Below are 25,250 nucleotides of genomic sequence, written 5' to 3' on the forward strand. Positions count from 1 at the left end.
GGGTTTCTGTCTCCTCCCTCCACCCTGTGGGGATCACAGATGGATTTCCCAGCACAGGAAAGAACCTGCTCATGTGACACAGATCTTCCCCCAGCTTGCTTAATATTTACCCTCTGAAATTTAGGGCCTACTAAGGAAAGTGAGTGTTTCCCAGGAAGTCTCTAATGATATGTGTACTGCTTCTTTAAATCTGGAGCACAGAAGTTGGATGGGCAAGGACAGATTTCAGGAAAAAGTTCAGCAACTTAAAAAAAAAAAAAAGAGAGAGAGAGAGAGAAAGCAGATAACTTCAAGGCAGCATAGTTTATCTTACGCTAACCAAACAGTTTGTCTAATCTTTGAAAGAAGCAAGACTCTCTTTGATTTGGTACCTTTTTATGTAATAATTTGTTACACCAGATGATATTGAGGATGAAACATGATGAGGAGAGAGGCAACGAGCCACCCAGAAGAGAAGATGAAGTGGAAGGGTAATGCCCACTTACCTCCCACAAAAACAGTAAGGGCAGTATTTAATTTGTTGCTTTAACAACCATGTAGTGACCACAAAACATCCCCCTTTCCAGCTGAGATAGGAGAGATTGTCAAGAAAACCACAGTCCCAATATCTTTGATAGGAGTCTCAGAAATTCCCATTGATTGGTCAACACGTTCTCACTATCTCACGTCAAATCTGTGGTTTCTGCATTTGATTCATTGTATTGATTTAGCCTTTCCTGACTCTTACAGTTTCCTTACTCCGGGCCAATACCAACCCTAATGGACTTTTTCTGCTCTGTGAAGAGGCTAGAAACTCAAAGAATAAACTGAGTGAGCAGGTACATTTAGTAACTAAACTGTTATTAGATCAGAGATGTAGAGAGTTACCAACCTGTCTGTAAAGTGCTGGAGAATCAAATTAACAGCAGCTTTGGGGCAAGGGGAAGCTCAGCTAGCCTGGGTATTGTGAAGGAAAATCCTATGACTGGAATATGATTGAACACAAATTTTCTAAAGCGGCAAAATAACTCGTCTGACATGGAATCCTTTACTTCCCTGTCTTGGAACTCACTCAATCACGTTAGGTCTGTTTTGTGCCTAAATGGGATGGTTGTGAGTTATGAAATGTGATTGTTCACACTGCAATAATAATGCTAGGAATCTAAAACTGTTTAGTCCTTAAAGCCGATCAGCTTTTCACTATCCAATACAAGGGGCTTAGAAATCAGATATCTGCATTAACTGAATACATTAAAGCAACGACTAGAGATTCTAAGTCAACAGGAGGGTCTTGACTAATTCTCTCAAACGTAAGATTTGGTCCCTGTTTCAGCAAAGCATAGTAGGCAGGAAAGTCAGTTCTCCCTATCCCTTTGTTTCCCTATTTTCGCCTACTTCTCGTTTCCTAGGAGAGTTGCATCTTCTCCTCCAGTGCCTGTTTCGACCACATTCTCTTCCCATCTAATCTTCTCTCCAATCCCTCCTTCTTCTTCACTGGCTGCTACTTCTGTTCTCTTGATAGTGATTTCAGGACTCATGCTTTCTGTTCAGGGGCCCTTATATGCCATGTCTGTCAGTATTTTGAAGTAATTTACGCTACTGTTCAACAAAATGTGTAGTTTTCTGTTTCTGATGCCAGTATGCAAGTAAAGGCAGGAAGCCAGCAGAGAGAGATGCGGAACACTGAGGTTCAGCACACAAATTTCTGGACCCTGAAGTCACTACTAAGAAAAGGAAAGAAAAGGTTGGCATTTTGCTCCTGGGATGCTGAACAACATGCAAGGTATGGAAGGGACCTGTACGCAAAGACACCCCTTTGTCTCAGTCCCATCACCTTCCCAGTTCCCCAGAGCCTCCCGCACATTGCATCCACAGGAAAATGTTCTGCTGTTTACCTTGGGAAGGTCTGGGCTGTAGTTTAGAGAAACAGAAGAGCAACAGTTTTATAAACAATGATTCTAAAATAAATTAGGCTTGAGTCAAATGAAAGCTATGTAAATATTTCCAATATCATTACAAGAAAATCCAAAATATGTTGTTATTTACATATAAAAGAGCTAGTTAGATCAACGTTGCTTTAAATGGAAGAATGGAAAGTGAATTAAGGACCTTGTGGATTCACATTTTCTTTTTTCCCTATCTCCTTTTTTCTCCCTCCTAGTCTCCACCCATCCTCAACTCTTCTGCTCATGTATTGAATTCAAAGACAAAGAACTATGAAATCTCTATAAACTTAAAAATATATATATGGATGAGATTGTTCAGATGCCAGATTTATATCACCACCTGAATATTACTTAATTTCTCACTGAAGGTATGAATGTTTGAGGTTCAGCAGTGTCACAGGATGGTAAATCTCCTGAACTAGACGTTTCCAAGAACATGAAAAGTTGCTATTATATTTTACCAAAGGAAAAAATATATATGATCTGTGCAGGTATAATAACAAAAAGCAGACTTGCTTTCTCTATTGCCTGTCATTGGAGCAACCAAACAGAGAATCCCTAGAAATACTGAAAGATGTACAGCATATGTTAAAATTTGAGTGGGATAATATGCCTACAGAGGTGCTAAAGAGAAATGAAAAAACTTCTGGGTTCATTCCTCAGAAAGCATTTTCAACATTCTTTTCCTGGAGAGCAAAGTAACTTTATTAGGTAAGTATTATTCCAGCTAGTAATCAGAAAACAGGACTGAACTCTGGTCATCAGCCTACTTTTTGTTCCACTTCAAATTTTCTGGCCAAGGTTACAGGGAACACGACTGTTCTCATTAGTATCTCTGTTCCACCAGTATCTGTATTTCCCCTGTTAAGACTGAGAATTAACTCTTATACATAAACAGTACTATTGCCATAGATAGGTACATGAAGTTGTGCACTTCCAGTTCATACTATGGCATTGAAAAGTGACATGTATTTTTTAACATGCTTTAGAAAAGATCTGTAGTTATTTTCTCACACTGCCTAACTTAATCCAGTATTTTCAAATGTACATGGGCCAAGCACAAATGCTGCAATGTGTGGGACAACTACTGTTTTCCAATGTGCGAACAGAATGAGTAGTATTTGGCAATTTGAACAAATTTTAAGAGCATTTTAGACTCTGAGAGTTTAAGAAGGGTAGAATTTTTCAAAGCATTTTAAAAAATCAGGTTGCATACCCTTAAGGAACCTAATGTATTATACTAATATGCAAATTGTGTAACTTTTTGTTAAGAAAATGAAAGGCTTTGTTATACCAATGAATTGGGAAGGCTGTGTTTTTTGTTTATTTGTTTTTTTGTTTTTGAGATACTGTATTCTATCAAAAGGAAATCACAAGTGAAACCTGTATTAGTTTTAATCTAATAGCCCTTCTGGACGTTCTCTTTTTTTGGAGCATCTCATTAAGATGAATTCATCTCCTTGGGGAAGGATAAAGAAGTGTTCAGATGTTCACAGTGGGACAGATGCAATCAGGTACCCATCTTATTTTTTACTGACTCATTAAAACATTTTTCTCGAGGTGCAAGTGTTGATTAGATCAATAAAATGTTCTGATGGGAAACATAGCTGAAGTGTCTGTATCTTAAACTTTTTTATGATCTTATTTTTAAAAAATTCTGAAGATGATTAAAAGCCAATGCATAACTACAGGATTGATGGGAGGTGGCAGGTTTTATATTTACAAGTATGAATTACCTACTGCAATACCAGATAAACTGGCTGTACTGCATTGTAGGAATCAACTAGCCAGTGCCCTGAGTGGCCTAAGGATTTGATAACAGAGAGCAGTCTTTCACATGTAGGTTTTAAGTTTGACCTTTGTTGATAATGAAAAGTAGTCTCTGTAAAAAAAGTTGATAGTATCAATTCTCAGTAGATAGGATTTCATATCACCAAGAAATAATTGCAGTTAATAATGATTTATCTTCCATCATGATAGATTAAGCAGAGAGGTCAAAGATTCTACTATGTAAAGGAGTATGAAATTCTATTTATTACTAGGTGTGGATTCCCCCAGACAAAAAGAAGGTAGAGCATAACTAGCAGATTTCTGCCTCCTTCCTATGAAACTATCATTTTAAATAGTATTCTGCTCTTTACTTGAAAAAACAGTTCCACTTATCTAGTGTATGGTGGTAACTCTTGACTGTGCTCCTGATTTTGGTCATCAGCTGTCAATATTAGGTTTTAGAATTGCAACACTTCACTTGCTACATCAAATATAATAACAAAGCATAGCAAATATATTTTATGTGTATGCAAATCTTCTGATAAAATCAGAAGCTCAAGGCCAAAGGCATGCAGGACTACTAAAAGCTTTGGAAAAGGTATTAAAAGTTACAGATTGATAGTAGGCTACTAATTCTACTGCTAGATTTATGCCCTGGACATAAATTGCTTGGGGAATAAAATGAGGGCTGTGACTATGTTCTGTACATTGAGGTTAAACTAACCCTTGGCATAAATTTAATTTAAACAAATGGAGTTACATTGCTAGTTAACCCATATTACTCTGTTGACTTTTCCATTAACATCAACAACCTAAGCAGTGTGCTGGGAGACCCATTTCATATTGCTTTTTCCAATTTTTCCCTAAATGTTCAGGGAAACTTGTCCCACCACTCCAGGCCTCAGCATGTGTGTTATTTTCCAGAATCAGTGTGCACTTTTCATCACCATTACATATTCTCCTTTCATAGCAGGCATTGCTGCTAATTATCCTCCATAGTAACATGGCTATTAGGGAGAAATCTCTACGTTTGGCAAGCTGCTTAGTTTGTATATTTGGTACTTATATACTTGTGCAGCCTTTTGGTGACTGCACTGCAGGCCACCTGCCATAAGAAATTTTAGGTTCATGTCCCAGAAAGGTGTAGTCTGTCAGATAACCAATTAAAATCCATTTAAATGTTAACTAAATTATTTTGCTTATTTCTTGTTTGTGTTCAGGAGGTGTTTAATAACGTGTAGCACCCTATAGGAAAGAAAACTAAATTCATGCCCAAAGTTCCTTCTCTTCATACAACAGGATGTAGTATTGCAGACTCCATGGAGTTTTTGCTGTGTTCATACAATAAATGAATGCTACATTTATTTACCAATTCTACCACTACCAGTATTGAATCAGTTCTCAGCACTTTTACACTCTGATAGCCCCAGTATGAAAGGTGAAATATAAACCTCAAATCTGTCACAAGGATTACTACATTAAGAGGTTATATGGTTAGGAAAGTACTCACAGTTAAAGCAAAACAAAGATAAGGATGTTTGTACTTGCAAGTTTGAATTTAGTATTTTAATTGAGTACCCTAAAATACATCTCATTGTGATAGAACACCCTTTACATTCTCTGAAATTGTTGTTTTGATGTATTAGCTTCTCTTTGTAATCCATTAAAAATATCCTTACCAATTTGATATTTTTCATAAAGACATTTTCAACAAAAAAACAGCTTAAAACACTCTATTCAGTGAATGCTTTATTTGTGTGTATACGCAGTGCTTCAACTGGGGTGGTGTCCAGTGATGTGACATGAGTCAATTTTTAACTTTCAACAGCAGCACTCTGCGGCTTTGGGGGAAGGCAGCCCTGTCAGGAATGCCTGTAGCAACCCAGCAGGGCTGCTGCTCCCGCTGAGCCCCCGCAGGCACTGTGGAGCTGGCTTCAGGGAGCAGCAGTGGCTGCTGGCTCCAGCCTCTCATTTCGGAGCTGTACGTAGGGGCATCTTCCAGTGCACCCAACCTCCCAGGCTGGTTCCTCTGACAGTCAGACTGGAGGACTGAAGCCCACTGCAGCTCCCATTCTGTAAGCCCCGCTTTTTCCCCAGAAAACAAGGCTGGCCGTGAAGGTGGTGCACACCCTGTCATGCAGGCAAGATGCAGACAGGACGGACACTTGGATTTAGGAATGGGGATTTGCCCCCAAGTCTCCAGACTTGACATGCCTGAGCAGATGATAAGTGGTATCTGTTACCTGAAAAAAGCAAGGGGTTCTTATTTTTGCTGAGCTCACTACTAGACCCTTCCCTCACTTAAAACATTCTATGTAAATAAAGCGCAAGTATTTGGCAGGTCAAGGCCTAATTGTTGTCAATGGAAAAAAGATGTTTTCATAATTCTAGCAATCAATTATTTTAATTATAACTGGGGTAGGTACGATATTTTCAGAAAATACATAATTTTCTCCCAGTTGGAAGTAAATCCATGACTGTTGCTTTGTACATATTAATAAGGATATATCTCAAAACCACAATAATATTATTTGTCAAGTGATGTCAGACCAGTTCCAACAAGCTTAAATACATGCAGTGTCTGGTAATACCTTTCCTTTCTTGCCTATTAACTCTTTCCATTGTGTTATTGTTCCAGCATATTATTAGCTCACACAGCATGTAAAATCGTATTTGTTTCTAATTTTAATCTTGCCAGCACCTAAATTCTATTTGTTTTTTTCAGCTATAATTTGAGAAGTGGTATGCTGTGGTATTAAGGGCAGTCCTGCAAAGGATATGCACAAAGGGGCAAAGATAAGATTACTACATATGCATTTAACTGTAGTCTCTCCTGATATATGATATTTAATCCCCAGCCCTCCAGCTGGGTCTGCACAGGTGCGTTTTTGGCCCTTTGTGCACCCGATCACTTTCCACTGCAGAAGTAATGTGCACAAAAATATCCACAATTCATTTCTAACCTCAGAGAGGCTCTCGCCTAGCTCACATCAGCCCGCTGTTTTAAAACCGAACGTGCTGGCCACCGAGTCACCCTTTCATTTTACGCACACACCTACACACCCCTGGCGTCGATGAATCCAGGACTCAGCAGGAGCAACCAGCTTAAAGGACCCGCGACCTGACCTGATGCAGGGTCTCAGCACCTCCACAAGCATTGCCAGCCCAACACCAAAAATGAAAATTCCCCCCCAAAAGGCCTGCATATTCCGAGGGCAAACAAAACCTGCCTTTGTCAGTACACCAGTAAAAAGATGCCCCTTTTCGTACCGTATCTGTTCAGCACTAGATCAAGACCTCGCTTCGCTTCCCCGCGCTGTGTCCCGCGGCACGCCGCCAGCCCGCCCTCGGGGGCGGCCGCGGCCCCGAGCCCCCTCGCGGCGGCGGCCGTTGGGCAGCGCCCCCGGGGCGGGCGCGCGACGCCCGCCGCGTGCAAGGAGGAGGGGGGCTCCCGCCGGCGCGAGGGGCGGGGCCGGCGCGAGGGGCGGGGGCCGAGCCCACGTTCGAGTTTCCAGGGTGACCGGGTGGTCGCGCCGTGACGTCAGGGTGTTTCCCGGTGACGTCGCCGCGGCTCATGCGCAGTGACCGGCGGCGATTCTGGGTGACATCACGGGCCGGGCGTGACGTGCCGGTGGCGCGGGCCGCTGGGAGCTGGCCGGGATCTGTGCCGGCCCCCCTCCCCCTCCCACTACGGGTCGCGGCTGGGGGCGTCCCGGCGGCGGGGACGCGGCTCCCCCCTCCCCCTCCCTCGCCCCAGCGCTTCGATCCAAGATGGCGGCGCTGAGCAGCGGCAGCAGCGCGGAGGGGGCCTCGCTCTTCAACGGGGACATGGAGCCCGAGCCGCCGCCGCCCGGCCTCGGCGCCTGCTACGCGGCGGGCGGCGGCGGCGACCCAGCCATCCCGGAGGAGGTGAGGCCCCGTGGCGGCTCGGCGGGCCGCGCCACCGCTCACGCCCCCCTGCCGCCCCCTCTGCCGGCCCGGGGGCGCCGGCGGGCCCGGCTGAGGCGGCGGCGGTGGCGGCGGCGGGGGGCGCCTCGCTGCCGCTCTGCGCGCGGGCTGCGGCGGCGGCGGGGCTCGGCGCGGCCCCGCGGGGGCAGGCGAGGCCCGGCCGGCGGCATGGGGGGCATCCCCCGCTCCGGGGAGGCCCCGGCCCTCCCCCCCTCCCTCCCTCCCCTCCTCCCTCCCCTCCCTCCTTCCCTCCCCTCCTCCTGCCGCCTGCGGCGGAGGCGCCTCTCGCTCTTAACCGCCGCTAGCGATGCGGCGGGGGGCGGAGAGGCTCCGCGCCGCGGCTGCGGCCTCGGCCCGGCCCGGCCCTGCGCGCCCCCCCCCCCCTCCCCGGCAGCGCCCCCCGGCATCGGCGGGAGCGCGGGGCCGCCGCGCGGGTGGTGGGGCCGGGGTCCCCCTCGGGTGCCCCCGCGGGGGGGAGGGCACCGTCCGCCACGCACCGACGGGGCAAGGGTGACCGGTCGGGGTTTGGTTTAAAACAAAACAATAAAACACCGAAATTCCTCTCTGTCACACTTGAAGTTACCTGACGGCTTTGGTTGGCTGAGCTGTTGTGTGGATGTTTTGTAATCGGCTTTCCCTAATGGTTTTGAAACACTTGAAATACAGTTAAAAATAGGGTTCAATGCGGTTCGTTTCCTGGATTTTGGCCCCGCTTACAATTTCTGCACAAGGAGTCTGAGGAAATGTTAACGGACAGGGCACTATGCAGGCTCTGAGGATGTCAGGCCTCTGGTTTATATCTCTGTTAGATACTTCCTGTGTTTTGGGGCATATTACTTAACTTCCCAATCCTGTGAAGAGCAGTACTACCTGTTTTGCTAGGGTTAAGTTGGTAACATTTCTGAAACATTTGTAGAAGGTAGAATAAAATATGCTCTAACAATGCAAGGTATTTTGCAATTTGAGTACTGTAGGCTTTGAAGTCGGAGCGAATTGCCAAATGTCATGCATCAGGTCTGTTCCAGAGGTAAATATAAATGCCAGAAATGATCTCCTCATTCAGTGCTTTAGTTGCTGAAGATTGTTTCAGCTCAGCTTGGCTTTCCTGAGCATGTCTGTGTGGTCAGTGTGGGGCCTCTCATTTGTGAGCAAAGACTTGTGGTTCTGTGAGGTGCTGAGCGCACGAGGTAAGAGCTCCCTGCTGCTCTGAGGGAAGGTCTTACTCTTTCCCTGCCTCTGGCAGGGAGAGCCAGCCTGCGCTGAGCTGTTTTTGATCACTGGCTCACAGAGGGGTCCAATTCAACTTTACCTCACCAGAAAAGACCATCTCTTATCAATTTTATTTATTTTTATGGAATTAATGAGTCGAGAAGTTTGACAAATACCAGAGTTCATGCTGAATAGATGGCCAGAAAGGAGAAATCTGGAAGGAGCCTTTCCCTACTGATGTTAGTGAGAGGTTAGGTTGTTTCCTCCCTCTTATGGAACTATCCCCTCACCTTGCTGAAGGAAGACAAAACTCGGTGATATAAGTCTATTCTGCACCTAAACAGCAGGGTGATTAAATGCTTTGAGTAATGCAAGCCTGGTCTTAACTTTCCTGAGTAAGGAGAAACTGTCAACTGGTTGAGAAACCTGAATACCTAAAGAGGGGAGTTAAACAACACTTTCTTTTGGCAGCAAAATGAGGTTAAAAAGCTTCTCACTGACTTTTTATCACCCTGATTGTGCTGTTGCTACGGTAGATGCAACTGAGTTGCCCTGTTATTCCTGCCATGGAAAAAAAAAGTCTTTATGGGATCATTTCAAAAACTGGCTTATAACATGGCCCTAGAAACAGCGATATCAATGCAGCTGACAGGGAAAAGTGAACTGCAGTGTAAGGGAGAGAGGAGAGGAAAGGAGTGGCAGGAGACAAGATTTTTTTTTTTTTTTAATGGGATTTGATACTAAAGAGGTTGTTTGTGAAGCTCTACTATAACTCACTTGAACTTCAAAAAAATGTTTTTTTTCTTATGTCGGTCACTAAACTTAGTTCCAAATACTAAATTACATAGTATAGCTCTCTTTTTTGCTGAATAGCTCACATCTCTATATGAGAGAGAGAGAAGCATTCTGGTATCTGGAACACCAGCCAACCACAGAGATTGGTACTTTACAAGCATAGATGCATATATTTACTGTTAAGAAGTGAGTGGGGATATTCAAAAGCAAACTTTTTATATGTTGGAAATACTGAAACACACATGTCTAAAGCAGAGCTGGGATTAGAGTTTTTATTTTCTGATGTGGTTTTGTTCTTCAGTTACTTAGTTCTTCCTCAAGTCATAAGTAATTAACTTTTCTTTACTGTATAAGTACACCTATTACCTCATCTAAATCTGTAGTTTTAATAATGTTCATGATGAAAAATTGCTGATGCATTTAAAATAGAAACTCTGTTCTTAATACAAAAACAAGCCAACTTAAAGTGTAATGCAAATTCAAAGTGACAAAAGTCTTAAAAATACTGAAGTCCTTGTAACTGACTCATGGCTCTAACATAAGTGCGTGCTCTAGTGTTTTGTTTTGTTCCCTCAAGACAATGTAAATCCAAGCTTTAAAAATAACTGTGCTATGGAAGCGTCAAGGAGCGTAACCTCACTTATTTTGAGGAGATACCTGGAAAGGTTTTAGTGCAGAGCTAAAGGTTTTCCTTCTGGAAGTAGGGGCTATGTTTCCTGAAGGATTATAGTGAACTATAGAACTAAGCTTCTACTTTAAAAAGGGGGATGGACAACAAGAATCTCTGACAGCTCTTGAAGTAGGCTTACACAAACTCTTAAGTTGAAGTCCCCTGGTAAAGGAGGACCAACGGGGGGGGGAGTTCCATTCTGATCTTTGTAACTACATCAATATCGCTTGCAAATTCAAGTTTGGAGTTTTCAAAAAGACAAATTTATGCCCTATTATTATACTCACAACCGATTTTTAATCAGGTATTGAATCTAGTGCTTCAGAAGTTGCCTCAACAGCCTAACTGCTGATACAAAAATCTCTCCTAATAATGAAGAAGAGGCACTACATAAGAGTGTAATAACAGCTAAAGCATTTTTTTCTATAACATCAGTTCAAGGCTAGTAAGAATAATACTTAGTTGCACTTGCACTCAAAAAATGGTGCATTTAGGGAAGAGGTACTGCTTGGAGGCATAACGATTTGAGGAGAGCAGGAGCAAGTGAGGATTGTAAGCTTTTCTTTTCCGCTCACTTTTCTGGTATTGGAAGGCCCAGGAAAAGTGTCTGGCCCTGAAAGGCATTTAGATTGGCTTTTACCACAGGATGAATTCTCAGGACAAGAAATTGTTTGGATGGAAGGTTTTCAGAGTATTATGGGGTTGTTGATATAGCAAGGAGTGTGTGACAGCTGGGAGGAAAGGCTCAGTTCTTATTGCTAGAGACTATTTACACAAATATTAAATAATTCAAATAGGATTTTCTGTACTTGGAGATGTGTGCCCTGGAGTGTTCTTTGGAGGATAAAAATGACTTTGTAAGTTATGAAGCGAGGCCCTGATCTGTTGGACAGTTGATCATTTTCTGGGTGGCAATGCTGGAATTTATCCTTCATGAATATTAGTTATATTTTTTAGAAACTGTAATCTTATAAAACACATTTTATTCTTCTTTTAAAATCTATAGAATGAAAAGGCATCTCTAACACTGTATCAGGTAACTGATGGATTCTCGTAAAATAATGTAGGTACACTGAGAAAAATTAGGGTTATTTTTTGTTGTAATAATGTTTAGAGAATCTGTTGGGCTGGGAATTATAGGAACTTACAAGGAAAGTTATTTTTTGTCTGAAGAGTTCACAATTAAATATGCTACTTACTTGGAAAGTTAAAGAGATCTAAGCATTTTTGCTTCATTGCTTTTGTATTATTGGGAATAAGTTTTATGTCAAATATCAGTGATGTTTCCTTGCATTTTGTGATCAGAAATTGACATGCTGCTTAGCTTTGTGGACAAGCTAAACCTTAGCTGCAAGATGTTTCATATCTAGCTAATATTCTGGAGGAGTATGTCTCGAAAGATAAGTGAAATAATTCTTTTGTTCTGCTCAGCATAGGAAAGGCCTTAGCTGAATATTGTATCAGACTTTGGGACACTCCTTCAAGAAATGTATGGACTAGTTGGGGAGAGTCTAGAGAAGAGTAACAAGGATGACCAGAAGTCTTGAAGATCAGAGCTTTCAGGAAAGATGGAGAGAACTGGGGGGGGGGGGGGGTGTTATTTTTATTTTTAAGTTGTTGTCAAATCTGATGTGAAGAATGCAAATAACTTGTTCTCCAGGCTTGTTGTGGTTACTGCCAGAAATAGTGAGTTTAAATGGTAGCAGAGAAGATGGTTTCAGGTCACTATTAAGACTTTTTTTTTTCTTTTTTAATGACTAGAGGTGGTAAAGCATGAGAATGTATCTTCCTAACTCTTTCAGAAAATTTGCATTAATAGATTCTGTCATCTCCACAGGCAAATGTTTGCCAGGAATGATGGCAGGCATAGAAAAGATGATCCAGGCATAGAAAAGATGGACAGTTTGATAACCTCTCATCTTTTTTTCTTCAGGCTTTTTATGATACTTGGCAAGGTAGATTGAGCATTTAGAACATAACCTTGAAATAATTGAGTTCCGTGGGGGTATTAAAAAGATTTCTTCTTAGGATGTTTATCCCAAGAGGCAGTAGGATTAACAGCTGTGTTCCCTGGTAGCCTGTTTGATTACACAAAACTTATCTGATCGACTTGTAGTATTTTTTGAAAAATTTTGATGTCTCAGAGGCTTGTTTTTGTCTGTATGGATATCCCCAAATTGGTTGGATACAAATGCTAGATAATGAGTTTTCTGTGATTTGATATTGATACTAAGCCACTAATGCTATTTCCATTTGTACTTTGTAGTCTGTAAACTCAAAGACATCTTATTTTTAAAGCTGTTCTAGTATCTTTCTTGATGCTTGTTTTAGCCAGAAAAGGCAATTGTTTTGCTGTGTGCAATTAAAAGTACCGTAGATGCGAACAAATTTTCTTTTTTTGTTAGATGTCTTATGATGATAGCTATATTTTAAAGTAAACTGAAAAAACTTGTATGCTTCAAGCTCTGATATTCCACTTTGTTTTGTTATTTTGTAACAACTGTAAAGTTCAGTTTTATTAATGGCTATCTATAGAAAACTTGACTGCATGAAAGGTTTTGGAGAGAATTTCAATTAGTAGGAAATTTAATAATTTTATAATTTTATTTGTATTCCCAGAGGAAGCAAAACAGGTTTCAAATTATCATCACAAAATTGAAAATTCTCTTCTAGCCCAACCTTACCAGAAGCTGCTTAAGGTTTAAGAGTTCTTTGGAGGTACTTTCCTGCTAAGTGTAAGTTTTCTGCAGTATATTTTCAGTTTGAACATTTCACTTATGAAGGGCAATGTAATATACAATATAGTAGAAATGCTCTATCATAACAGTAGTCATTAATGATTAATGCTGTTCCCTATCACTGCAGTTACATTAAAGTTAATCAAATTGTGCTTTGCCACCAAAAGGGTGAAGTCTTTGCTACTTCCCATACCTGCTTGTGACCACTCTGCCCTACCTACTGTGTTGTGTCAATTTTGTTACTTAGATCCTTTCCCAAGTTGATTCAGCTCACCAATGCTGAAGAAAACTGTTACCTTTTTTTGCTGGGTTATTTTTCTGCAAGATTAGTGAACTGAATCTCCTCAAGGGCTCTGATGAGCTCCAAAGCTGTTGCAAGGTATGTGACAGAAGTATGTGGTTAGGGAGAGCAGTGGTAGTGCGGTGTGGTTTTTTGTTTACTTGTTTTTAAGAATATCTCTGTCCAGGAAACTGCACTGGCCTTCATTTTTATAGGTGAATGAGAACTCTTGTATAATTGAAGTTTTCTTAGCTGGACTTGTTAGGTTGAGATCCTGACACATTAGATCTTCGTGGTCTTGAGTGTCCTGTGTTGTAACAATCTTCCTTAGTTTCTCTGGAGTACTTCTGAGTGTATGTTTTACAGAAATACGATTATGTGTCATAGCTTTGGCGGTGTGCCATGATGAGTGAAGGTCCTCTGTGAGCTTCTTGTACCGTAAGTATGCTTTCCCAAAAGCTTTGACCACGTGAGAGCTCCAAGTACAATATTTTGGTTTTGGAGGTGTGAGGTGGTTTTCATAATTTTCATCTGTTCACACATCTGTGAACACAACTACTTTCTCATAGCTAGCACAGGAATTACACAGGTGTCAGTATACAATATACATGTTTCTTCACTTCATTTTTTTCATCCCAATTGCTTTTAAGCTTTTTGGGCATATAATGGAATCCTCTGAAGCTCAGAATCTTCCCTCCTGCTCACAGCTTCTTTTCAAAGTGATGAAATATGTATTTCATGCAACTGATTTCCTTTACAGTGACCAGCTCTCAAATTATACAAGATTCCTTGCTAGAGAATTACATTTCTTCTTTTTTTTTTCCCCTGTTTAAACTCCTTGCTCCGAGTGTTTGATATGTTACTCCACCTTTTTAACAATTGTGTTCATGAGGGAGTTGCGACAGTGCCTTTCTTTACTGTATTTCTGATAATATTTTATGGATGTGGACCTTAGCAGAAAAACATGAAAAAAACAGCGTCTAATTTTCAACCATCCCTGTTGTCCAAAGGTGCTATCAGTTCAGGGATAATTCTCCAGGAACAGTGCTCACTTTATCATTCTACCTTGAAACTCCAGTCCAACATTAACATTAAAGATCAGAAATCAGAACCAGTGCTCTTTTCAAAATGGAGTTTGTTGTGCAGTGCAGATACAGTGCCCAGTATCAAATGACTTCTCCAAACTGTCAATATTGCATTTAAGATATCATGGGAGCCTGTTTGGGGATGTGAGGCGGGGTATTTGTTGTTACAAGTTTCTGATTAAGTGTAATATTTTTATGGTTTCCTCCAAATATACTTTCTGAAAATGTATTGTAAAAAGGAGGTTTTAGTTCTACATGAAGTGTACCAACTTCCTTTAAAGTCTTGCATCTAGGAGGCAAGCAAGTTTGTTAATGAGCAAGATATACCTATTGTTTAAAAATATGTTGCATAATTAAGTTGCTAGGATTTTTTTTTAATGCAAATGGGGATACCAGCTGTAATTCCTCCAGCTTTGGTGCAGAGAGGCCCCTTAAACAGCGTAGTCATTAGTAAAACTGTTGTTTAATATACTGATAAGTACTACATACTTTTCAGATGCAGTTACATTGTGTTTAGTCAGCATTTTCTGACCATTCGGAGTACAGAGTTGGTAACTTTTTTTAACTTTATCTCTGATAAGGGGATTATTTTGAGATTAGACATTTCTGAAGTTTGAGTAGCATGCATAATATTCTTATCTCTTTAGTACAAGTTATTCATTGGTAATGCTTGAAAAGCAGTATAAAATCAACATGAAATAATTTTTTTTATTTTTGACTTTAAAAGGTTGAGAGTAGCTACTATGTGTTTGGGAAATCTGGGTGGTTGTATGTTAGTGTCTCAGTCTTTGAACTGGTTTTGTAAATTTATTCATTAAATCTTAATAGGTCAAACATTCTCTCTAATTAGTTGTAAGTAATGTAGATTTAAATGTGAGCCTTTAGCATCATCTGAGGTAGCTTTCAGAAAGGATTTCTTTTAATGTTCTCATAAGTTTCTTGGAATACAATTTGTTAGTGCTAGTAAATACTCTTGTGACTTTTTTTAATATTGGTAGCTGAAAATAGATATGGCTTTCCCCACTCTCTAGATTCAGTAGTTATAGGTTAAAAGCCTTGCAATAGCTTTTCTGTGCTAAACAGTTTACCAGTTTGATAGTCGAGTCAACTGAAAATATCTTTTTCAGCACTTTTTTTTTTCAATTTTCTTAAATGGACAGTTCTTTTCACCCCTCTGAGTGCCTGGAATGTGCTGAAACAAAAAACTAATAGATGATATTCTAAATCTCTTTCTAAAAGAAAGGGGGAAGATATGGTTGTGTTTTGTTTTGTTTTCTTTCTAACAGTCTCTAAAATGAGTGGCAAGAAACTGATTCTGCTTTTTAAATTATTTCATTTTTCTTTTTGCATTTAGGGTCAGTAGGCAGCACGGTCTGTTGTGTAAAGTGTGGAATACCAGTTAGGAAAATGTGGTTTTTATGGTAGTTTATATTTGTGACTGTTTTCTGTGATTGTGGGCAAATTACTTTGCTCATACCTGTTTTCTTATTTGTAAAACGCATATGTTTGCCTTCGTTTCAGGTTTTGAAACAATAAAAATAGGATACCTTAATTACTCTGTTGGATCACAGACAACAAAAACAAAAAGAATTTGAGTATACTTGTATTCTATTAGTAGTTCCAACTGACTCTTTGCTGTTTTACTTACTGCTTAGCACAAAACACGTGCATGCTGTAATAGTAATTCAGTGGTGGGATATTGCAGAGGGTGTAACTACTTATTTTATGGATTGATAGCATTAGCTTTTAAATAGGTGCTGATCATGTTTTCTGAATACTTTAACTGTGCGCCCTGGGAAGGGGAGAGCAAAGTAGATTCTGTAGTTCAAGAGGGACTGAGTTTTTGTTCTGTCACTTTAATTAACATGACCCAAGCTGTTTAAGAACTCTGCTTGACTAGTGTTTGCTTCTTACGTGCAGTTATTGTAATTAGCTGTTTGGCTGCTTGCTTTCCATCAGAAATATGATTTGTCTTCAGCTTAAGGTGTGGGGAGAAACAGTCTGGCATAGGCACAATAGTTTTTCAAGTTCACCAGTGTATGGCTTTAACACTTGATTAGAATCTATGGTAGTTACCTCTCTGGAGCAAAAATTTTAGTTAGGAATTCCTCGAGTCAGGAAATTTGAATAACTTTTTCCTTCTGTTTCTTAAAAGTATATTCTACCTATGACAGTCTAGGGAGAAGTTCATAAATAAAGGCGAATATAGCGACTTGTACCACAACTTGGTCTACACATGAGCCTTATGATTGCTGAGTTAGTACCAAAGTGAATAAATAGGTCTAATGCCACACAAAAGCCTTAAGGAACATGGAATAATAGATTCAGTAGGTCAAAGAAAGCCATTCAGCTGGTGATTGGTGATTTAAATGAAGGATACAGGCACCTCCTATTTTTTACGCTCTTCTGTTCTACTGTGATAGTAAACATTTGTTACTTTTCTTTTTATGGTGCTTGAAGCCAAATTCTACTTTCCAGCAAGCAACAAAGATGGCAGATGATGGAAAAAGTGGGGAATAAAAGTGAACTGAAAATACAGGCATACCTCGGAGATATTGCGGGTTCAGTTCCAGACCACTGCAATAAAGCAAGTCACACGAATTTTTTTGTTTACCAGTGCATATAAAAGTTATGTTTACACAATACTGTAGTCTATCAAGTGTGCAATAGCATTATGTCTAAAAAAAACAATGTACATATCTTAATTAAAAAATACTTTATTGCTAAAAAATGCTAACCATCATCTGAGCCTTCAGCAAGTTGTAATCTTTTTACTGATGGAGGGTCTTGCCTTGATGTTGATGGCAGCTGACTGATCAGGGTGGTGGTTGCTGAAGGCTGGGGTGGCTGTGGCAATTTCTTAAAATAAGACAGCAATGAAGTTTGCCGCATCGATTGACTCTTCCTTTCATGAAGGATTTCTCTGTAGCATGCGATGCTGTTTGATATCATTTTACCCACAATAGAACTTCTTTCAAAATTGGAGTCAAACCTCTCAAACCCTGCTGCTGCTTTATCAACTAAGTTTCTGTAATATTCTAAATCCTTTGTTGTCATTTCAACAATGTTCACAGCATCTTCACCAAGATTAGATTCCATCTCAAGAAACCACTTTCTCTGCTCATCCATAAGAAGCAACTCCTCATCTGTTAATCATGAGATTGCAGCAATTCAGTTACATCTTCAGGCTCCACTTCTAATTCTAGTTCTCTTGCTATTTCCACCACATCTACAGTTACTTCCTCCAGTGAAGTCTTGAACCTCTCAAAGTCATCCATGAGGACTGGAATCAACTTCTTCCAAACTCCTGTTAATGTTGATATTCTGACCTTCTCCCATGAATCATGAATGTTCTTAATGGCATCTAGAATGGTGAATCTTTTCCAGAAGGTTTTCAATTTACTTTGCCCAGATTCATTGGAGGAACCACTATCTATGGCACCTATAGCCTTATGAAATATATTTCTTAAATAATAAGACTTGAAAGTTGAATTACTTCTTGATCCATGGGCCACAGAGTGGATATTGTGTTAGCAGGCATGAAAACAACATTAATCTCGTTGTACATCTCCATGAGAGCTCTTGGGTGACCAGGTGCATTGTCAATGAACAGTAATATTTTGAAAGGAATCTTTTTTTCTGAGCATTAGGTCTCAACAGTAGGCTTAAAATATTCAGTAAACCATGTTGTAAACAGATGTACTGTCATCCAGGCTTTGTTGTTCCATTTATAGAGCACAGGCAGAGTAGATTTAGCATAATTCTTAAGGGCCCTAGGATTTTCAGAATGGTAAATGAGCGTTGGCTTCAGCTTAAAATCACCAGCTACATTATCCCCTAACAAGAGAGTCAACCTGTCCTTTGAAGCTTTGAAGCCAGGCATTGACTTCTCCTCTCTAGCTATGAAAGTCCTAGATGGCATCTTCTTCCAATAGAAGGCTGTTTCATCTACCTTGAAAATCTGTTGTTTAGTGTAGCCACCTTCATCTTAGATCTTCTGGATAACTTGCTGCAGCTTCTGCATTGGCACTTGCTGCTTCGCCTTGCACTTTTATATTATGGAGATGGCTTCTTTCCTTAGGCCTAATGAACCAGCCTCTGCTAGCTTCGCTCTTCTGCAGCTTCCTCCCCTCTCTCAGCCTTCATAGAATTGAAGAGATTTAGGGCCTTGCTCTGGATGAGGCTTTGGCTTAAGGGAATGTTGTGACTGGTTTGATCTTCTATCCAGACCACTAAAACTTTCTCCCTATCAGCAACAAGGCTGTTTTGCTTTCTTACCATTCGTGTGTTCACTGGAGTAGCACCTTGAATTTCCTTCAAGGACTTTTCCTTTGCATTCACAACTTGGCTCACTGTTTGGCACAAGAGGCCCAGCTTTCGGCCTGTCTCTGCTTTCGACATGCCTTCCTCACTAAGCTTCATCATTTCTAGCTTTTGATTTAAAGTGAGAGACGTGCAACTCTTCCTTTCACTGGAACACTTAGAGGCCATTGTAGGATTATTAATTGCCCTGATTTCCATATCGTTGTGTCTCAGGGATTAAGGAGGCCCAAAGAAGGGGAGAGAGACAGGGGAATGGCCGGTTCGTGGAGCAGTCAGAACATACACAACATTGATCGATTAAGTTTGCTGTCTTACGTGGTTCGTGGCACCCCAAAACAATTACAATAGTAACATCCAAGATCACTGATCACAGATCACCATAACAGATATAATAACAAAGAAAAAGTTTGAAATATTGTGAGAATTACCAAAATGCGACACAGAGACACAAAGTGTGCACATGCTGTTGGAAAAGTGGTGCCAATAGACTTGCTTTACACAGGGTTGCCACAAACCTTCAATTTGTAAAAAAAAAAAAAAATATATATATATATATATATATATATATATATATATATATCTGTGAAGCGCAATAAAATGAGGTATGCCTGTAGATTGATTCAAACTACAACGTCCTGTTTAATGTGGGCTGTAGAAATGAAAGATGACTTTTTTGCACCGGCTCTCATGGTCACTGGGTCATTTACCAGGCAGTTTCAGCACACTAGATTGTCAGAAAACAACCTGGCTGAGAAGGTCCAGCCAAAAGCTTGAGTTCTGGAGCCAGCGAAAGGGAGGGAGGAAGGATAAGCAGCCAGGGCAGTGTGATAACTCCACCCACCTTCTAGGCTGAGGTCAGCTACCAAGGAACCACAGCCTAAGGTTCTTGGTGACAACTTCTTATAGAGAAAACTACTTAGTTGTGTTTCAAGGGTAAGCTTTATCACACTTCATCCATTACAATTTATCACTGTATTTCAAAACTTTTTTTTTTTAAGTAATTATAAGAAACAAGGAACACTTCAAGTATGAAATCCTTTTGTTAGAGAGGAGGCAACTTAGAGGCAAAGGCCTCACAGACTGAAAGGCTATTTATTCTGTTTTAAGAGTAGAGCTCAATGATGAGCAATCTGATTTGCCTTTAGATTTAAACAATGGAAAAAATGATCAGTTGCAACTGATGGTTTGCAAATAAATCTGAGACACCTAAGAATATTAAATCAAAACTTAGTATTTGTAATAAATACCAAGATTTGGTGTGGAAAAATCCTTTGGTAAAGGAAGCAAATCTGTATTGAATGTGTATATCCTAACCAGAATCCCAGAGTTAATCTTTCCCTTATTTTTTCAATAGGGTTTCTGCTGTTACCTTCATCAAGGTCCTAGCCTGATGTTTGAGCATTAACTTGGTCAGATGTTTCTTAGGTTTTGGAGGGAGGGATTCGTTGTTTGTGTGTGTGTGACTTGTTGTTTTGTGCTTTTTTTTTTTTTTTTTTGCTTAGAGGGAACGGTGTCACAATAGGGACAGTTAACCTGCATTTTGAGTTACAGGTGGATAGAATTGGCTTTTTTTCTTCCTAAAAATGTTTACTGTTAAATGGAAGGAAAATTTCATCTTGAAGCCTTCTTCATATTTTTATATTTGCTGTGCTTAAGACGGAGACCTGCTGCTGATCATATTACTGCATTAGCTGACTTAGTTATGATCAATCATCAGACAGGATGGTACAAAAAAAGTTGTATCTTTTCTTGGGGGCTTCCCTTCTTGAATATGTTATTGTATATCTTCATCAAGGTCATTCTTTATCATCAGTCTAAATAGATGTTTGCTGCCTTTAAACTTTTGTGGAAAGAGTTCCTTTCTCTCCTTTTCCCTTGGTTGCAGTAACTTCTATATATGCTGTTGTCTGTAACTTGTTTACTTTCCTATGAGTGGAAAATTTAACTGTCTCATTCTGAACTGTCTAGCTAGCCAACAGTGAGAATATACTGTCAAACTTTATCTCAGACATTTTAAAGGAGCTGTGATAAAGTGGTTTGTCAACACTAATAAAAAGATGGGTGAGATAAACTAAAGAAGGTAGTCTCAATGTTGACATTTATGTCACTTTGTAAACTCTTATGTGAAACCTCTTACAAGCTGGTTTTCAATCCAGTAAAGTTTTTCAGCTGTTAGTATTTTTCATAATGTTTGTTTTATACAAAATTTTACTACACTGTTGAAAATCTGATAAGCATGAAGAGTCAGCAGGAACTAGGAAAAATGCTAGGATGAACAGAGTGAATATGGGAACTGAGGGATACTTCAGAGATGGAGCAAAGCTAGACCCTGAAGTACAGGAAGAAGGATAGGAGTATCCTTCCCACTGTATGTGCACATTATGTTCATAACTACTGAATTACGCAGACTTGTTGTGTATGCAGACTGTTAGGTATGACTGCAGAAAAATGGAAGCACCATTTGTAAGAGACAGGCAGAGGGCTAGCACTGGTCCAGGTTGAGGAGAGAAAGCATTTGGGAAGGCATCAAAATGTGAGAAAGTGGTGATAGCCGTTTTTGGCAAGAAAACTGGGAAGATGCAAGCCCTGCATCTTGACTTACAAACCCTGAGGTGGGGTGCTGAGCTATTAACCCCTTTCATATGTCCCCTTTCTTCCTTTTCGCTCCAACACATGCAGAACTTTCAAGTTAGGTAAAACATTAGTCCAGCCAAGAAAGATCTCATACATGTCAGCTTGCTGAAGTGTTTTCTGACAAAGTGGATGCTAGCTCAGCAGACCAAACGGCTGAATTAATTCTCTAAGAAAGAAGCCTCAAGAGACTGATTAGAACAGTATTGGATAGATATTGATGATTTTTTTTTCTCCTTATAAAACAGTTACCAAATCAAATTCTTGAATGACTTTACCTAGTTGGTTCTATCAAAGTATTCCTCATCTTTAAATTGTTTGATACAAAGTGTGATAATCCAAATGCAGGACCATTCTGTTCCTGTGCAAACAATGACTTTTTACGAGTAGAGTCAAACTCTCAGGTGACTTCCACCCAATGTGAATCATAGAGCTTAGAGCTGGGATGTGCTGCAAGATTTGGGGTCTGACGTCAGGTGCAAAAAGTACAAAAGATAGTTTGCTTTGTTCTGCCTCAAGCAGTGTGTTTTTGACAAATAGGGAAGGATGTAAAAGTTACTTTGTGACTTGGAGGCCCACAGGTTGCAGAGCCATAGTCTTCACCAAATAGAATTGATATAGGCTCCTGCTGTTTCTGACTTGCCTCTGGCTTGAAACAGGTCGTCATCTTTATTACATTGCAAGGGAGTGCTTATTTGCAAAATTAATGCACAATTAACCACAATGTGCAGATATAACTGGATATATTCCGGTACAGCTGGAATAGCTCAAGTCTTTTGGCCGTCTGTGTCCACATTAGCCTATGTCAGCTTCCTTGGTCCAGCAGCATTGAAAGGAGAATCAAATTTAATCTCTTACCACAGAGAATAGCCTTAACCTAATGCCATCAGATAAGACAGAATAGCTTCTTTATTCCAGGCTTTTTTGAAAATGGGTAAGGTCATCCCAGATGCAAAGGATTCATTACTTTTTCATGGAAATAGAATAAAACATTATGGTCTCAAAACGTGCTGCTTCCTATGGAAAGTGACTAGATTTGAGTGTGGAGAATACTAGATGCATTGCAGATCTATTTCAGAATACATTAATATTTCCAGCAACTGTCTGTTAGGGTGGCATCAGTTTTTTGTCTTTGTGCAAGATACTTGGCAGTTGTGGTTATATGGTTTCATACAGGTGCAACTCCCCTCTAACAGCAGTGTACTTACAACAGTACTTACAAGAATAACGGAAAAAATAGGTCTGTCCCTTTCTTAATGACCAGAAGGCTTCTGCAGTTTTCTTTTAGTTCTAGAGAAAGTGCGAATAAAGTGTGGATAAAAGGATCACTAGGAGATCTCAAGGAATGATATTAATGGGCACACATTTAGCTTGAAGAACTTTTTTTATTCTGTTGTCTAGAAGAAAGCTCTTTAGTCCAGAACTGATTGTTAAAAGGATTCTATTCTTCATGGTTTTGCTCTCTCTGTTGTTAGCTAGTTCTTTTCTGCTCTACTGGAATACACTTTATATGTATTCACACACATTTGTATGTACACACACACGCACGCACACACACACACAAAGTATTTATGGAGAATGAGACCATCTTTTTAAAATTTTAAAGATTTTTAAAAGAGATTCTCTGTGAGCAACAAATACTGGTTTGTTGTTGTTATGGTTGACTTGGAGTTTCTTCGTCTTCAGTGTACTTTTTAACTGTGTGAATATCCTTAAGATGATAGAAATCTATATTAAATTTCCCTGCAAGTTTCACTTATGGAAAAGCTCTTGGTTTAGTGCCTGGATGTGTAGCAGGTAATTCAAGGCACCCTTTCCAGCTGCTTGAACCAATGTTGTCTTCCGCTAGACTTTAACTTCACTTTCTTCAGACAGAGATGGTTTTTACCATAGTCCAGCAGCTGGCAATAAGATTCAAAAATTGTTTTACTTTCTTCATTAGTCATTCAGTTTTCTCTCTTGTCATGATACGAATTTTGCAGGAAGATTTCTCCTCTCAGTTAGAGGCTGCTGTCTTGTTCTCTTTCTAACATCTCCTAAATAGCATGTTTCTGTTCTGCATATTGTTACTATTTAGTTATATATCTATTTCTTTACTGTAAGAGAAGAGAGAAGTAAAGTTGTGGCTATGGACAGAAAATAGGTAATAGCATATTAACAAGGAAGTTATTCACTTGTCTTGAAAAAAGTATTTGGAAACAGAGGTGACTTTGTCAGTGAAGCAGCTTCTCTCCCCCCTGCCGCTGGTGAGGTAGGTACATGTCAAGCCCTTCCTTGAAAACACTTTCCGGTAGGTAAATTTGCTAGAATGACCCAATAATAAAGATTGCATTAAATACTTATGAAACCTGCTTTCTGAAAGTGATCTTGAGATGGTTTCTTAGTTTGCTAGCAATGTTCTGGATACACACCCAGATTAGTAGCATGTTTTCAGCTATGCAGTAGCTAAAAATTCAAAACTTATATTGAACAGATTATTGAAATGGTGTTGATTCAAGCTTGTTTATTTGATGAAGCATACATTGTTTATTTGATCAAGCATATTAGCCATTGTCATCTCTGAAAGAACCTTAACAAAATGCAGAAATCCTGCCATTTGCTGTTGGTTGGCAGGCTTAGTTTCAAGTGAGTTGAGAAGGAAGTTGGCTTGCACAGTAGTCTCAAGTGAGGTTATATCCAGAGTATTTGGATAGCAACTATGTGGAGATTTGTTTGGTGCCCCACACCCACCCCCTGTGGTGTTTTGGGGTTGTTCTTTCCTAAGCAAACTATTTTTGCTTGAATTTGGCTGCTTGATGAAATCTTTTTTCTGATATCTGTTATAAAGTTTGGGTAGAGATGAACCAGCTGTTAATTTTAGGGAATGATTTATCTTTAATATTTACTGGCAAGTAATTAATGTTTAGAATTAGTGGGGTAAATAAGGTGATGTGCAAAATGTGAGTTCTGTATTTTAGAATTTGTTTCTTCATGAACCTCTCAAGTTACATACTAAAGCTGTTTTCCAGCTTGGGTTGGATCCTGTTACTGATACCTACTTTAGAATATCAAGTTATTTGTAACCTCTTTTTAAGAGATAAGTTGTACCAACTTGTACTTTTATACAGCTTCAAGAATGGATCTGTATTATAATGCATGAAATAGTTAAGAGGTAAACTGAAAGAGGCAACAGGAATCCTTAAAAACCCTTTGAAAGAAGCACAGTGTATTTTTTCCATCCTGGATTCAATAACTTTGACAAATTCTCTGAATAATTTCAGAGAATACCTGTTAAGGTTAATACCTGTTAAGAAGAGATTTTCCTGCTTCTTTCTGCTCTTCCTCTTTACCCTTCTATAAATTTCTGGCTTTGGTTGGACTAACGTAGTTTCTTAAATCAGTGCAGTATTATTTTAAATGATTTGAGATTGTGCATCAGTGTCTTTCTTAGGTGTAAATTAGGACTCATAGTACTGTTCACCTACAATAGTGTCAAATTACTAAAACTGACTCTTTCAAGACATTGTGAAGAATAACTCAGGTAGTTACTTGTTTCATAATACAGTTCTGCGAGTCTTCTCTATGCAGTTGAAGTAAATGTCATTTTCAGATCATGTCCAAGGTCTGTAAGAAAACTCGTAAGATAAGGGAGTATAGAATCCAAGCTATAGAAAGTGCTTAAGATCAACGCATCCTATTAGCATATAAATAGAATAATTGGATCTGGATGATGTGAATGTTGTTGACCAGTTTGCTACAGATTACTTACAGTTTGATAGAAAAACTCCTTTGTTAAACTTTGAAGTAATTGTAGAAATTGGGTTGCAAAATTTTTCAAGAAGACTTAATACATTTTTTAAAAGTATATCTTTAATGTTTATTAAAAAGGTGTTTATT

At 39.7% G+C, this 25,250-nt stretch overlaps 1 protein-coding gene and 1 long non-coding RNA gene across 2 annotated transcripts in view; one reads left to right on the top strand and one right to left on the bottom strand.

The window, feature by feature from the left end:
* Nucleotides 1–5,431: 5,431 nt before the first annotated feature.
* LOC136991150 (uncharacterized) lies at nucleotides 5,432–7,221 on the bottom strand. The gene is made up of 2 exons (XR_010883192.1): nucleotides 6,966–7,221; nucleotides 5,432–5,938 (listed from the first exon to the last, which is right to left on the bottom strand). It is a non-coding gene; the product is annotated as an uncharacterized lncRNA (long non-coding RNA).
* A 207-nt stretch (nucleotides 7,222–7,428) lies between these two features.
* The window catches only part of BRAF (B-Raf proto-oncogene, serine/threonine kinase), an 82,072-nt gene continuing 64,250 nt past the window's right edge, over nucleotides 7,429–25,250 (top strand). The window contains exon 1 of the mRNA XM_067307888.1: nucleotides 7,429–7,604. Coding sequence (XP_067163989.1) covers nucleotides 7,467–7,604 — 138 coding nt within the window. The 5' untranslated portion in view covers nucleotides 7,429–7,466. The remainder of the gene's footprint in view (nucleotides 7,605–25,250) is intronic.

This window comes from Apteryx mantelli, chromosome 1, assembly GCF_036417845.1.
Source record: "Apteryx mantelli isolate bAptMan1 chromosome 1, bAptMan1.hap1, whole genome shotgun sequence".
Classification (NCBI taxonomy): Eukaryota; Metazoa; Chordata; class Aves; order Apterygiformes; family Apterygidae; genus Apteryx; species Apteryx mantelli.